We start from the raw sequence: 14,993 nt of genomic DNA, 5'->3' as shown, positions 1-14,993 counted from the left end.
ACTAAGTCCAACTGAAAAAAAACAATATGCATAAGGAAGTGGCTATTATGGTAAAACCATAATTTGATGTGTTTATTAAGTGCATTGAAATGAAACTATCAAAGAACAATTTTCAGAGTTACTTATAAATACCTAAGCTTGAGAGAGAGAGTTCTCAGTTTCCTGATCTCAGCCCAGCCCTATGTAAGAGACTATCTAAATGTTGCTATCTTAATATGGGCAAACTATTTTATTTGAAATCAAGAAAGTTCTAACTCCTACCTTACCCAAATAATTCATGCTGTTTTTTAAACCCATATCCCTTTTGCTTCTCAGTGAAGAACAAAATGCAGGTTGCCAGCATCCTCTAGGGAATAATCTTTCCGATATATGAAGACTGTTATTAAGCCACCTGTCATACTTGTCTATGCCAGAACAAATAGTCCCTATTTGTTTAACTGCTCTTCATAGGCTCCCTTTCTAGCCCTTCATTCGTCTTTGTGGCTGTTCTTTGAAACTTCTCAAAGTATTCTCAGTCATGCTTAGGGTTTAAAGTCAAGAATAAGGCGCAGTATTTGAATGCGGCCGAACAAGATTCTTTCAAGCCATATTCCTATTTATGCATTCTAATATATAACTTTCCCACAGTTCTTGTACTGATCCTCATAGATTTGCTTCCATACATTCTCCACATATCTTACTATATTGACTTTTTCCTCAGTTACTGCCTAGCTTATACCCATCCAATGCATACGTTTATTGGTGTAGAATGTTCATTCAATTGATGTTTTGAATGCATAAGGTCTAGAAAACAAATCCAATTCACCATTCAATTACTATGGGTAAGGGCTGGTGGTAGACGTTGGGATTAAAGGGTTAGGCATTGGTTTTGTCCCACATAGTTGATTATCTCTGTCACAGTGGCTCCGTAGGATTCTAATTAGAATAGGAAATGGGAAACCCTCTTATTAATCATTTATTCATCTAACTAGCATTTATTGAACATTTTCTAAAGGCTGCATACTATGCTAGAGGCCGAAAATACAATGTGAAGCAAGATAGACCCAGTTCCTGCCCTAAGAAAGCTTACATTCTTATGACCAAATGGGTCTTTTGAAAAAGCTGTTAATTTCTACATTAAAATGTTGCATGATTTCATCTAAAAAATAGGTATTAACAGATTGTTTTGCAAATAGATGTACTATGGAGAACTAAAATTCAATGCCTTTTCATAACAGATATAGTGATTACCTATGAAATTTTTTTTAATTTTTATTTTTCAGTTAGAGTTGACATTCAGTATTATTTTATATTAGTTTCAGGTATACAGCCTAGTGGTTATACATTTATAAAATTTACAAAGTGATCCCCTGATGAAATTTTGTTTGTCTGTTTCTCCCCCATTTCAAGTGGATGATTGGAAACTTGCCAAAAGCCAGCGCAAAATTTGTACCTAGCTCCAGTGTTTGCAACATCAAATGCCAGGACTGTGGGATAAGGGCACACCCTCCCTCTCTACCCTTCACGGCTTCTTTGCTCAAAAGCCAGGCTTACACCGGCTCCCAGGAGAGCGCTAATGTTTCTTCAGACAGAAGTCAACAACGCCACAGCAGTGATATTTTCCTGCCCTTTTTACAGAACAGCTCACAAAGCCAACAAGTATAGAAGGCACCCAAAACATGTCACTTAGTAGTGAAAATGTGCAGGCAGCACTGCCAGCCGTACTCCAGTATGCCCCAGGGCCTCAGATAACCTCCAGGAAGGGGTACCAGTACCCTGAGCATATGCTGGAGAGGCAGTTCCCTGCCTGTGTGACAGACTCTGGAGGGCCGCTCCAAGAACTGAGCATGTCAACAGCTGAGCATGTAGTGTCACCATATCATTGCGTGTAAGAGTATATATGTGGACATTCATGTAAAGACGTAGACATGGGGGGTTATTAGTTTACAACACTTTCTCTTTTATTTAAGTCATCACCTAAAATAAAGTCAGAATGTCATCTTTAAAGCTCTGTTTTAGTCCTGTGTTAAATTTCTTTAGCCAAATGCAATTCTTTACTTTTTTGTGATTTCTACAGCTTTAACATCTATTAAGTTTTCTATTTAATGAAACATGATTTAGGTCGGCAATTAATCTGGCTCTGATATTCTTTAATCCTTTTTCTATTGAAAAGCTGCTCTGTCACTATGATATATATGTAGCACTTTACATTTCCAAATACTAAAAAGCATGCAGTCCTTCAATAAATATACAATGCTGTGTGCCAGACATTCTGCTAAGGGCTGGAGGTATCAATAAAAGTAAGACTTGGTTGCTGCCTTGTGAATATTCACAGCCCTTTGAGGCAGAAATATGGCATATTGTACAATGTTTTTATTGACACCTATACAGAGTTCTAGGAGCAGAAAATATGGGAGCATCTAATTCCAGGCAGTAAGAGAAAGCACTGACTTCATAGCAGATAATAATGGTTGAACAGAGTCTTAAAGGCCACGGAAGTAGATCTGGCCACAAAACATACTTGGGGATAAAAATCCAGACAGAGGGACTAGCCCAGAAACCATAGATTTGGAGAAACCCAACATCTGGCAGAGCAGCAGGTCATTCAGTTCACTGAAAATGGTTCCCATGGGAGGGCATCGTGAGTCAGAGACAGAAAGATTGCTATTTACTCCAGCCCTACAGCACTCTTGAAAAGTAGTTTTGGAAAGATCATTCCCCATTTTTTCATAAAGAGACTTAAGCAGAAAGACCTGCTAATAGTTAATTCTCAAACCTAGATTTTATCACAAAATAGACTGCGCCACTCAGAAATCTAATTTATTTTTATCCAGATATTCTATATTATCAATTTAAATGCAACATTGACCAAAATTTTATCTATAGTATTCAAAACGAGTCCTCCAACCAGATGAAAAGATTATAGTGCCCAGACGAACCATTCATAGATTGTCTGTGCCCCAAACTGGAACATACACGAGTATAACTGGATCAATCACTGAGTTCATTTCAGTCAAAAGATTTGTCAAGCTAGCGTCCACCCTATCATTTGATAGCAACTGATTATCTAAAAATTTCACTTTGTAATCACCAGTCTTTTTATCACCAGGAAAAGAGCCACAAAATAAACTCAGAGAGGCACTTGCCTACTTGATGGTAATGAATAATAAAGAATAGTATTGATTTTAATCCTCTTTGTGTAATATGGAGGTAGACTACTTTAATAATACTACTTTCAGGACATTTGAGAATGAAGGAAATTTGGATTAAGGAAATAGTAGTGAGTGGAAAAGAGCTTGTGCAATTCCCATTTTATGAAACTTATCCTGTAACTTACTCAGTTTTATAACTAAAAAGAATCTAATTCATCTGAAAATGTCTTATTACACTCATACATTTTTTAAAGGAAAAAGTGTGACAGAAAGTATTAAACTTCAAGAATAAGAAAACTTTTTCGGCATTCAGCAAGCATTTATTAGGTACCTACTGTCTGCCAAATCTCCCATGTTAGTACTTTTTATATTTTCTCTTAACAGACATTACAGTGCTCATGGACTCTCCTTTACAGACTTCCCAGTAGAGTTAAAAAATGCAAACCACCCTGAACATGAAGTTATTGAACATGGAAGACAAAAGACATGAATCAAGTACTTCTCTGTTCTGTTTTTAAAAAAAAGAAGAGAGCTGCAAATATAGATCAAGTTCCCTTATGAATGAACCAAAGATTTTTGTCCACATTGCATTGTTTTGTTAGAGCAAAAAAAAATTCCTTTTCAGTATTCCTAAGCATTTGGGTGTATGGCACTTTAAAACGTCTTAAGGGGACACGTGGGAGATGCACAGCCCAAGAGCCATTTGGTCGGTTATCCTTACAAGAAGTATAGCTCTTTAAAGCATTTATTTACATTACATATTACATTATTGGGTTTACAAATATCTTTAATCTTTGGAACAATAAGTATCTCGATGTCACATCACAACCCCCTTACAATGACTCAGGAACCGCCAGGACTGCAGAGTTGTTCTCTTAGTTGTCTGCTTGAAGCGTCAGAATGCCCTTAAAGAATCAGATTTTATTGACGAAATAGACTGTTCCCATCCCATCAAGTTTGTTATAAGAATTAAATGAAATTTTAACTGATGCGCTTGAACTTCCCATGGAGAATTAAAAAATGTGTCCTATGTCTCTATAATCAGAATTCATAAAAGTAATAATAGTAATAAGAACTGTACCTCACATTTCTTTACCATTCATTTCTCCTTACACTTTAATTTTTAGATGTCTGTACTTTGTTAAAAAGCCAAAATGAGTAAGTTAAAAACAAACAAAATAAATAATAGAAAGTTCTAGAGCCCTAGACTTGAACTTTTTGGAAGAATAAAGCTATATTTAAGCAGTGTATGAAAAGAAAAAGTATGATCTTTCATTTCAGTTCACTTTTACAAGAATCACGAGCTAGGTTATTGCAAATCATGCCCTTTACTCTGATGGTCAAATCTAATCTCATAGTATTTCTGGAGATCATGAGAATCTTATTTTGTAAGCTAGATTTATATAATCTATACTTCACATTACAGGTGAGAAAACTGAGGCATAGAGAAAGCTAGTGTTAGGCTCAGTGAAGCAAAGAATAGCGTGAAAGGGGCCAGCATTACTCGCCCTCTCAGCTTCCGTATTGATGTCCTTCTCTGCTGTGTTGACAGCCAGCCCTCAGCTGCCATGTCCAGATGCAAGTCTCTGTCTTCCCCCCATGAACAGCTCTGGGTCTAGCCGAAAATGTTGATAGGTGTAGGCTGGGTTGAGCACTTCCTGTATTTTTTAACCATAATCCACTGGTTTCACTTTCCTTTATATATAGTCCTTTCTCTTATTTTAAGCCAACAAAAATTATCACACTGAAAACCTTCAAAATTCTTGTGTCTGGGGTCTTTTTTGTGGAACTAAATATGATCGTTTCAGTGGGATACCTCGAAGAAAGGGGGAAAATGTATTATTGTATCGAATTTACCATTAATGTAAAATTTGCATTTTGATGTTTAGAAATGGGAAATGAGTGGCCACACATTTAATTATATTAAATAGACGTGCTGTTTACAAAAAGAAAATGTGTAATGAAGCATTTCCATTTGCTTTTTAGTATACCGGCGAAACTGATGGGCATTAATGTTTGTAAATATTTTATTTTTTTTGCTCTCTGAAGCTATGAAATAATCCTAAAGGATGGATTATTTGAAATAATCCAAACTTATCAAAACCTTCAGAATTTCAAAAATACCATTTGTTCTTTTATCTGATTCAACTTAGCATTTAAAAGGTAAATATTTCCTAAGGCGAGATTTTCTAGATGGTATTTCACTTCAACACAGTGACTCAACGCTTGTAAAACAGCCTCTCGAAATAAATGAAGAAATATATATATATATACTGTGGAAATTTAGCCATTCCGTATCTTAGTGCACTAAAGTTTTTTTCTGTTGTTCACCTATCGAGGCGAACATAGCTGGAGAAGAATTGAAATATATCAACTAGTCGTACCAATTCATAATCAATAAAAAGCTAAACACTTAAGCAGAAAATATGTCACAGATTTGTTCCCTAGCAAAGCAGCTATTTTTACCTTGCCATCATCATCAAAAGCCGCATTCTGACAGAAATCATTTGCTTGAAGCAGCCGCGATATATAAACCCTATGTGGTCTTGTGATTCAGATTTAGGAGTATCAGCCACAGAGGGTCTAAAGGCATTGTGCATTAGTATGTATTGAGACCTCATTCCAGGTGGCAAGCAGCTGGACTTTTTAAAAATAAAACTTCCAAGATAAATGTGAAGTGCTTGTTTTCCAGGCAATAAGCGTTATATTTAATTGAATCATCCTCAGAATGTTATAAATTAGACGGAAAAGGGACTTGCGCATATTTAATATATTTGTTTTGTGTTTCCACCGGTCAACAGAATAATGAAATTCCTTAACTACTTCTCTTTAACTTGCATGAAGAAAGCACGGTATGTTGCTAAATCTCCTTTCATCGGCACTGCGAAGAAACAACTTTAATCCTTGTTAGAAAATTGCCGAGTCTGGGGCTGACAAAGAGCTCATGCTTGTTCCATTGTTAGTGCTCCCCGGCCCCAAGAGCAGAGCCCTTTACAGCTGCGTGGATCCCGCCCGGCTCAGCTGCACTATTTAGGAGAGGAGGTTTGTCAATTTCTATTGACAATGGAGAGAGTTTTTCAGGGCCTGTAGCAGTGCTGACACAGTTGGGGATCAATGCCAGCCATTCAGACTGCACCCTCTTTCATTGCTTTGGTTTGTTAATTCAAGACTAAAGGTCCACTGAGGGGGTTCAGGGTGTTTAAGAAAGCTGATGAACTGCTTAAGAAAGCTGATGAACTGCAAGCGTTTATAGCCCTGGTGTGGCAATTTCCATAGTCAGTGGCAACTCCTGGCACTGAGGGAGCTGTGTCCTTGTTGACCCTCTTGTTATTAAAAATGCACAAGTGCTGCGCTTCTCAATATTTCAACACTCTTTCATTGTCAATACCACCTTCTGAGCCCTTCAGCTTGTTGCTTGCTCTAAAGATCTTCTTAGATTGGGTTTGAAAACTTCACCTTAAACACTAGATTAGACTGATGTTCTGTTTTCCGTGCTCCTGTTGATTTGTTGAACCTTCCCAGGGCTGGAAAGCAAGTAGCAGCTTGATGGGGAGACGGGCTGCTAATATGATTTACCAGTCTACAGTCATGCACAATAAGTGTGAATAAATACAGGGGTCTCACAGAGTCAACCCTAGCCTTTCCTTTTCTTTTATTTTTGCTTTAAAAGAGATATCTCAAGAAAATGAAGGGAGTAATACATGCCCTTACAGGAGCTGAATGAAACACACACACACACACACACACACACACACACACTCATACACACACACATACACAACCATATTTTTTGTTAAAGTGACAGGCTGCTGTCATGCATTGATGTAGAAAAAATATGTAGAATATACACTTACTGCTTTATTCCTAAGTAGACCAAAGCAAAGAATAAAGCAGTAATGCCACACCCGTGACTTCGGTGCATGCTGCAGCACCACTTCCTTGTCATCCCCTGAAGGGAAAAGTGAATAGTCAACCAAGTTGTTTTATAAAATTAACTTTTTCAAAATGGAAGGGCGTTTTCTAACATTTAGACTTTACCGCACATTCGCCCTTTTCAAATTTTGTTTTCTTTGTTTTGTAAGGTTAGTTTGGTTTCATGGGGGCAGGAGGGTGAGGAGGATGAAGCTAACCTGCCTTTGACTTTTTTTTCTTAAGATGAAAAATGGGACCTGTGATACTCTAGCACTCAAAAGAGGAACATATCAATTCCAGCACCAGAAATGGGAAAGTGCTAGAGATTTTTGTTTGGTGGTTTAGCTTGTTTGCTTGTTTGTTTGGGGGGTGTGCGTGTGTGTGTGTGTGTGTGTGTGTGTGTGTGTTCATATGGAAGAAAGAAGCCCTCCTGGTGGGGGGTATTTTTGTTAGCTTATTCTTAGTAGCAACATAAACTCTGAGCTAAGCTACTGCTTTCTCTTACTTCGCTTGATTTGGCTGAAGTTCTTCAAAATGTTTTGACATGGGAACCAAAAAATATGCATTCTTATCTAATAAATTTTTCTTATAGAATAATTTGCTTGCCTTTAAAGTAAGATAATGGTAAAGTAGCTTAAGCGTTTTGCTTAACAATAGTTCTCTTTTTTCTCTCTTTTTTTTAGTTAACTTTAGATCATTTTATTCCCAAATTGCTTTTCTCCATAATTATAAGTTTGGTATTTTGTGTTAAAGAAATTATCATGTTAATAATAAATTTCTGTTACGTTAGATATCTTCTTGATAATCAGTTATAAGTATCATTTATATGTAATGGGAAAATGGAGTTAAATTAATTTTAAATTATATAAGGATTTTAAGAACATAAAGATACATATGAAGTAATTTTAACAAAGTTTTTTCATTTCCTTAAAATTCATACAACATATCATTTTTATAGTAAGTTTACAGTCAACTAGTGTCATGCTAGACTTCGTATAATATATTTTGTCCCCCCAAACGTAAAAGAAAATTTATTATTCCTTGCAGGGAGACTGTAAGAATCATAATCATTATAACTACATTTTAGCTTTCAAAGGATCTGGAAAGTGGTATAGGAGTGAGGGACTTAATTCAGTACAATTATACTCAAGATCGCCAATACCTGTGAGTGTTTACCTGTATTAAAATAGAGCTCAAAGAGTTGAGGTTATAAATAATTTGAAATAAGCAGTATAGAATTTAAATGATATCAAAAATAGAGTGAGTACAAAAGATTTTGTGATTTAATGTGTCAGCCTAAGTACTGAATTTATTATCAGTTCATTTTTTAAGAGTTTAGGAGTTTATCTCATTTTATAAAACTTATTTCTGTACTTTTACATGTCCTAAACATTAAGAAAGTAATCATTAGGAAAGAGCAAAATCAGGTACATCAATAACATATATTTTTTAAATTAGTGTATCCCACATTTTTAAACTTTAAATATTCATTCATCCATTTGATATCATAGTATTTAATCAGTTTTGTTATTTTACTTAGCTTATCTCACTTTATGTATATGTGTTTTTAGTATACTAACAAATTAATAGAAATAAGTCTGATGAAATAAATTCATTTTAATTTATGCTTAAAATACGATTCGTTATACTAAATTTTTTTAGAACAATGTTGTAATACAAGTCCAGGTGAATTTCAGACTATTTCTATCCCTTAAGATTTTTCTTAGAAATTGAATTTACTGTTTTATTATGTGAAGAAAAACATTTAAGATTTCTGTGTTCAAATACCTAAGAACATATGCACACACATATGTGATTTGTAATGTCACTATGTTTGTGTTTACGAATAAGGCACAAAATTCCTTCTCTGTCAAAAAATTTTTGTCATTTCTTAAGTGCTGAGTGACTTTGATATTTCTCATGGTTATCTGAATGAAGAGCACTCTTTTTCTTACAGTAGTACCTAAACCTAGCTCTGGCACATAGTCATCAAATTTCTTAAAATGTCACCACTAATGGCATATTGCTTTTTTTTCAAAATAGGAACAAAATTCTCACTTTTTCTGTTCTCACAGACATTATGTATGAACAGGAAATGACATTAGAGAAGAATTTCAGTTTTCCCCTCAAGAGAATTATAATAAACAAAGAAAAAAATGAATCATTCAAAAACACTTGCAAAATGAAACAGATCCTTTTCTTTCATAATTTGGTCAATTGGCATTTGTTTTGTGATTCTTATGACACAGGAATTCCATCCTGATAATATTCCTTCCTAAGATCTCAAATTCTTATCTTATGTGGTTTTAAAAGATCTTGGTAAATACTTAACAATCGATAGTAGATACTTGTGTGATTGAGGATTACCGTTCAATAAGCTGTGAATATTTTTGCCATCACTCCTTTAAAATGTCATTTCTAGGCATTAACTATGCGCATTATAGCATAACACATCTACTCTTTGATTTTACATAACTTACAGGCTAATAGGAAATATTTTCCTATGAAAATCATTTACCGGTCTTCCCGCTGTTTGGCAGTCCATTCAGTCCCATAATATGTATTTAGTACCCATTGTTACCTACTAATTACAAAGCAGGCCGCTAGGCTACAAGTGCAAAAACACTATTTCCCATGAATATGTTACAACTGAAAGACTGTAATGCTAATTCATGGAAAGAACAGCCTAGGTCAACTTAGCAGATTTTCTAGCAAAACATACAATTCTGTTAACAGGGAATTATAGCATTATTGACTTCAAGTGCTGATCTGTAGTCACTGCAGAGTGTTTCATTACCCCCTTATTACCGAATCTGTTAAATGAATACTGCAGAGGCTTTCTTTTTTGTTCTCCTCCCCTCTGCCCCCATCCTTCTTTCCAGCAATGGTACAGCAGTTCCATGAAAGTCATTTGTGTGTGGTTGGCTGATAGATTAGACCTTCAGCTTCATATTTACCAACTGAAGACGCTCATCAAGATCGTGAAGGTAAACAAAATGTGTTTAGATGTGAATTGCCCAGCAAGCTATAAAGAGTAATGGCAAGATATTGACATACAAAACAAAAAACAAAAAACATTTGATATAACCGAGTGGATGTAAGTACTTTTAAAATGTCACTTTTAGCAATGAGGTGCTGCCGTTTACTTCCATTTTCGATTAGATTACTAAATAAGTATAAACTTACCTTTTTTGCTCTGATAAATAAAAAATATTTTATCAAGTAATCACATTTTAAGATAATGTACATAAAGCCCCTACCACATTTACCTGAATGTAGTTGGTCCACAATAATTTCATATTTTCTTAAGTATAAAAATGTTTTTTCATAATACATTTTCTCCATGTTGATTGGAATCATATATCATTGTGAGGGCTTTTGATTTGTATTTGCCAATAGGATAAGGAGAGTCTCCATTATTTTGTTACATCCTGATACAAAAGTAATACATTGTCACTGCCTGAATTCTTTTGGAAGCATGTTCCTTCCTATATGTAAGAGAGAATTGGTTCCAGTGCTGGGGACCATCCAAAACTAACATGTCATATCAGTTCAGCAAGGCCATTTTGACTTCTGCTCTTCAAAAGAAAAAATAATAACATACATGTTATTTTTAGTGGCTAGGGGCTTTAAAATAATACATTTATTTAACATAATTCTTCACACTTTGTAAATTCTAATGGAAACACAAAATTTACCCCAAGTATAACTTTTTCTTAAAATTGATACGTGATGGCTAAAACCATAATTCTAAGCTACTGAGATCAGCTGTTCCTTTAAACAGATGACCTTTACTTCCATTTTAGTACATCTATCAAATTGGTACATACAAATATATAACATATATACACATGCACATATATATGCACCTATATATGCATGTGTGTATATATGCACACAATTATTTATGTATATATGTTTATGTGTGTATATGAGTACATGTGCATGTGTGCACACACACTGATTCTCAAAGTGTCATTCCTGACCGAACATTATCAGCATCACCTGGAAACTTGTTAGACATGCAAATTCATGCCCCTTACCTCAGACCCACCCTTGAGAGTGGGGCCCAGCATTCTATATATTGACAAGCCTTCCAAATGATTTTGATAGATGTTAAAAGTTTGAGGAGAACTGTGTTACATCATTAAAGGAAGTTTCTATTGACATTAAAATCTTTTCTGTCATTCTCTTGGTTCCTGCAGTTTAATTAGAATACAAATTCTTTTGTGCCATAGGCACACAGGTTATCCTAGATTAGAAAGACCCTCAAATAGAGAAGTTCTATTCTAAGGTAAGAAGCTGGCAAATCTGGAACGTACAATAACAATCATGATTAGTCATAAATAACAAAATTATAGCCACTCACCAATTTTTAGTACTGTTAAACACATTACGCTTCAATGGACCAAATACCTTTGATCTAGAGCACTTCTTACCAGCTGTTATTTATTTTACAAAGAAACTGAAACCACACTAAGATATGTTCATAGTTGCCTTCATTTCTCTATTGTTTCTTCCTTGTTTCTATAAACATGACTTGGAGAGCTTTCAAATAAAGCTTATTTTTTCATGAAAAAGAATCAGGATAATTCGTATTTGCCTTCTAAGTATATGTATCTGCTAAGATTGCAGTCTGTACTGTTGGGATTAGCTGGTTGCCTTTATGATCAGCCATATTTTCAAGCTAATGTCTGCTGTGTTCAAAATGTCAGAAATTGCATATTCAGCCGATTGGTATTGATAGATTAAGCTCTTTACTTCGTTTTTAGAATAAAAATCTTCATTTTTTTTTTTAGCTCATCATTTATTTCTTTCAAAGTTATTTCTTTTCTCATATTCACACGTCACTACAGTTAAAGATCAAGCACCAGTGAATGTTTTAGCAGAAAAGAACAATTAATAATTTCATGAGTTATATGGTACACTTCCTTTGTACTCTAAGCCAATCAGTTTATCTTATTTTAATATATTCTTCATATGGCTACCAATAGTCAAGGCTGATAAATATGAAATCAAATTTCATGAATATGTTTGACTTTCCATGTTTTGTTTTTCACAAGCAGGTCCCCAGACTCAGCCGGTGCTGACTTGGCCTGATACATTAGGCTGACATAATCAAGTCATAGGGTTTTATTTAATAATTAAAAATGATTATTTTCACAATGAAAATCAGGATGAATTAATACTTTAATGTTCTAATTGTTTCTTTCTGCTTCGAATATAAACAAACTTTAACCAGTTTCATACAGAGAGTCATCATTCTTCAGAACTTATATGGTTATGTTTATAATGATCATTTTTCAGTGAATTTAAGAAACTGTTAAATAGCACATGTATAGAATCGTAAAGGCCCCTAAGTAGGCTCTACTTCCATCTAGATCACTTAGACATGGCCTGCATATTACGGCAGAGTTGTAGCTAAGCTACTTGACCCTGGCAATCTAGTCCTTAGCACTTACAAGCATTGTCATTCTTCTATTACCATGGAAACCTAGATGCCATCAAGATTTATATGATAGCCAACTTTATCCCACAAAGACACTTAGACACTAATTGGTTTATTCATGTTACTCACTAAGACAAAACAAATTTTAGTAAGATTTCCACAAAATATTTAGGACTAAGAAACTATTTGCCAAGTTTTAACATCAGAATGATTTATTTGCAGAAAGAAACAATAAAATCTTGATATAGATTTGTGTTCTACCTAATGGCCAAATGGCATTTGAAAGCAGTTAACATAAATCAGCTTGCCTCTTTTACTAGGAGAAAAGAAGACAAGTGAGCAGCACCCTGTGGCAGGCACTTGTCTTAAATAAGAGCCAAGCAGACCTTCATTGGCAGCCATAGAGGATGACCAAGTGTCAATAATATTTTATGAATTCTAAAAGGAGAGATTGCAAAAATATCTGCCCGTCAGCTCCCCTAAGTGCTTACTGCTTGCTGTTAAATTTGAAAGCCTTCAGGACTGCAAGTCTACAATACAAATCTGTCCTGGCCAACTTATTGATAATTTAGCTAAGTCTCGGGAAAGTCATTCCAATCAAATAGGAAAGTAGAGCTCACAGACTCAGTCTGTAATTGTCAATGGAACAATAATACTTTATATCAGATATGCCATCTGTAGATGAATATTTTGTGTGCTTGACATATTTTTGATCTATTAGACATGTATAGGCTTGAACACAAATCTCTATGGTAACAATAACCATGTATTATCAGTTTCCAAATTCTCTAGACAAAATTTACCTTTCAGAGTTACTTCATGAGCTGATGAAAATTACCAGTACCACCTTAGTAATAATAAGCTTCGAAGCCCAGAAAGGGAATGTGAAGATGGTGAGATGTATGTGTCTTAAAACAAAATATTAGGATCTAAGTGAAAATAGTTTTGATCGTTTAAGAAAAAATACCACTCTCTGAATCTAAATTTTACTTGCCGTTGAGATACTGACTTCAGATACTATATGATGTTCCTCACAGTTGTTTATTTCTAAAAATTGGTGGAGTTTTCAAATATGAATTTTATTTATAACAAGTGATTATCCAACTAAAATTCACAGATGCTGAAAATGCTGATAATAGGATTAATCCTCTTCTTCCACATACCTCCCCCCGAAAGCTAAAGCAGTCTATAAAATGTATTAAAGGATAGACTCCTCAGTTGAAAAACTAAGAATTTTCTATATTAAAAATGTACATAAGTACATATCATTTTATCTTTGTTACAGGTTATTCAAATAGTAAATTCTGTGCAATTAATATTTTTGAGAAAAAGCTCATTTATCATCTGATAGTTACAGAATTTTGATCTCTTCAGTGATTCGAATTTGAATAGCACTACTCAAAGTCTCTCATTTCATTTTCTCCCAGAAATACACCAACAAGATGATTAATCTTAATCCATTAGTTAATTGTCCAAGATCATTTGTGAAATGCCAGCTGAGTATATATACATATAGATAGACATCCAAGTGTATCTCCACACATATAATCCCTAAGTTATCTAAGCACATTCTCTCTTCTTCCTCCAGAAAACCTACAGGGACTTCCGATTGCAGGGTGTGTTGGAAGGCACACTGAACAGTAAGACCTATGATACTCTGCACAGCCGGTTAACAGTAGAGGAGGCTACAGCCTCTGTTTCCGAAGGAGGAGGACTTCAGGGCATTACAATGAAAGACAGTGATGAAGAAGAAGAAGAAGGCTGATGATGCACAGCTCTGTAGAAGGGAGGAGCACCTTGACATTGTTTATTTTGTACCTTGACCTTGTATTACATTGTTTGACCAAATAAAAATGCTTGTATTTCACTCCATATTCTAAAAAGTAAACCTGAAAGCAGAGATAAAAAGGGAAATACCAAGGTTTTGTTTGTTTGTTTGTTTGTTTGTTTGTTTTGTTTGTTTTATTTGTTTTTAAAGAAATCAGCCTCTTTTGTGTAGCTTGACCTAAAATGAGCTTTGGCTTTGTTTGTGATTGGAACATAAACTTTTTTTTAAGAGTTGAATTTTTTCCTGTAATCGCATCAAAGTAGTGTTCTGTGTATGAAATGAGTATGTATTTTTCATAATATAGCATTGTGAGAAGCCACTTCTGATCACTGTGCCAGCTCTATTGTATCCTTGTTAAAATGGTGTGTACTTGTCATTTATGTGCAAGGTTTGTTTTGTAGTTAATTTGCCATTTCTGTGATGTGTGTAAAACTATGACCTTGGTTCTTAGTACTCTGAATTGGTCTACAGGTATATTCCTGGGCTTAAAGGACTGCCAAACCCAAATATCAACTAGATAGTCCAATGTGCTTGTGTCTTGTTCCATTCTGAACATTTCTTCTTTCAAGTGTAAAAACTCCCAAAGTGTTGGTTAGTGAGTGTGCCGCCATCAACGTATTTTATTCTCCTACTTGTAACAGCTTGCAGGCAATAAAAATCCATGTAGTCATAA

General features: G+C 34.8%; 1 protein-coding gene across 1 annotated transcript in view; it reads left to right on the top strand.

Moving 5' to 3' along the window:
* CADPS2 (calcium dependent secretion activator 2) overlaps positions 1–14,993 on the top strand; it is a 375,602-nt gene extending 360,609 nt beyond the window's left edge. Inside the window, exons 26-27 of the mRNA XM_023528883.1 lie at positions 9,926–10,030; positions 14,081–14,993. Coding sequence (XP_023384651.1) covers positions 9,926–10,030; positions 14,081–14,257 — 282 coding nt within the window. The 3' untranslated portion in view covers positions 14,258–14,993. The remainder of the gene's footprint in view (positions 1–9,925; positions 10,031–14,080) is intronic.

Source organism: Pteropus vampyrus, unplaced genomic scaffold (genome assembly GCF_000151845.1).
Source record: "Pteropus vampyrus isolate Shadow unplaced genomic scaffold, Pvam_2.0 Scaffold33, whole genome shotgun sequence".
Taxonomy (NCBI): domain Eukaryota; kingdom Metazoa; phylum Chordata; class Mammalia; order Chiroptera; family Pteropodidae; genus Pteropus; species Pteropus vampyrus.
Note: the sequence above shows the minus strand (reverse complement) of the source record. Positions and strands in the feature narration are given on the sequence as shown.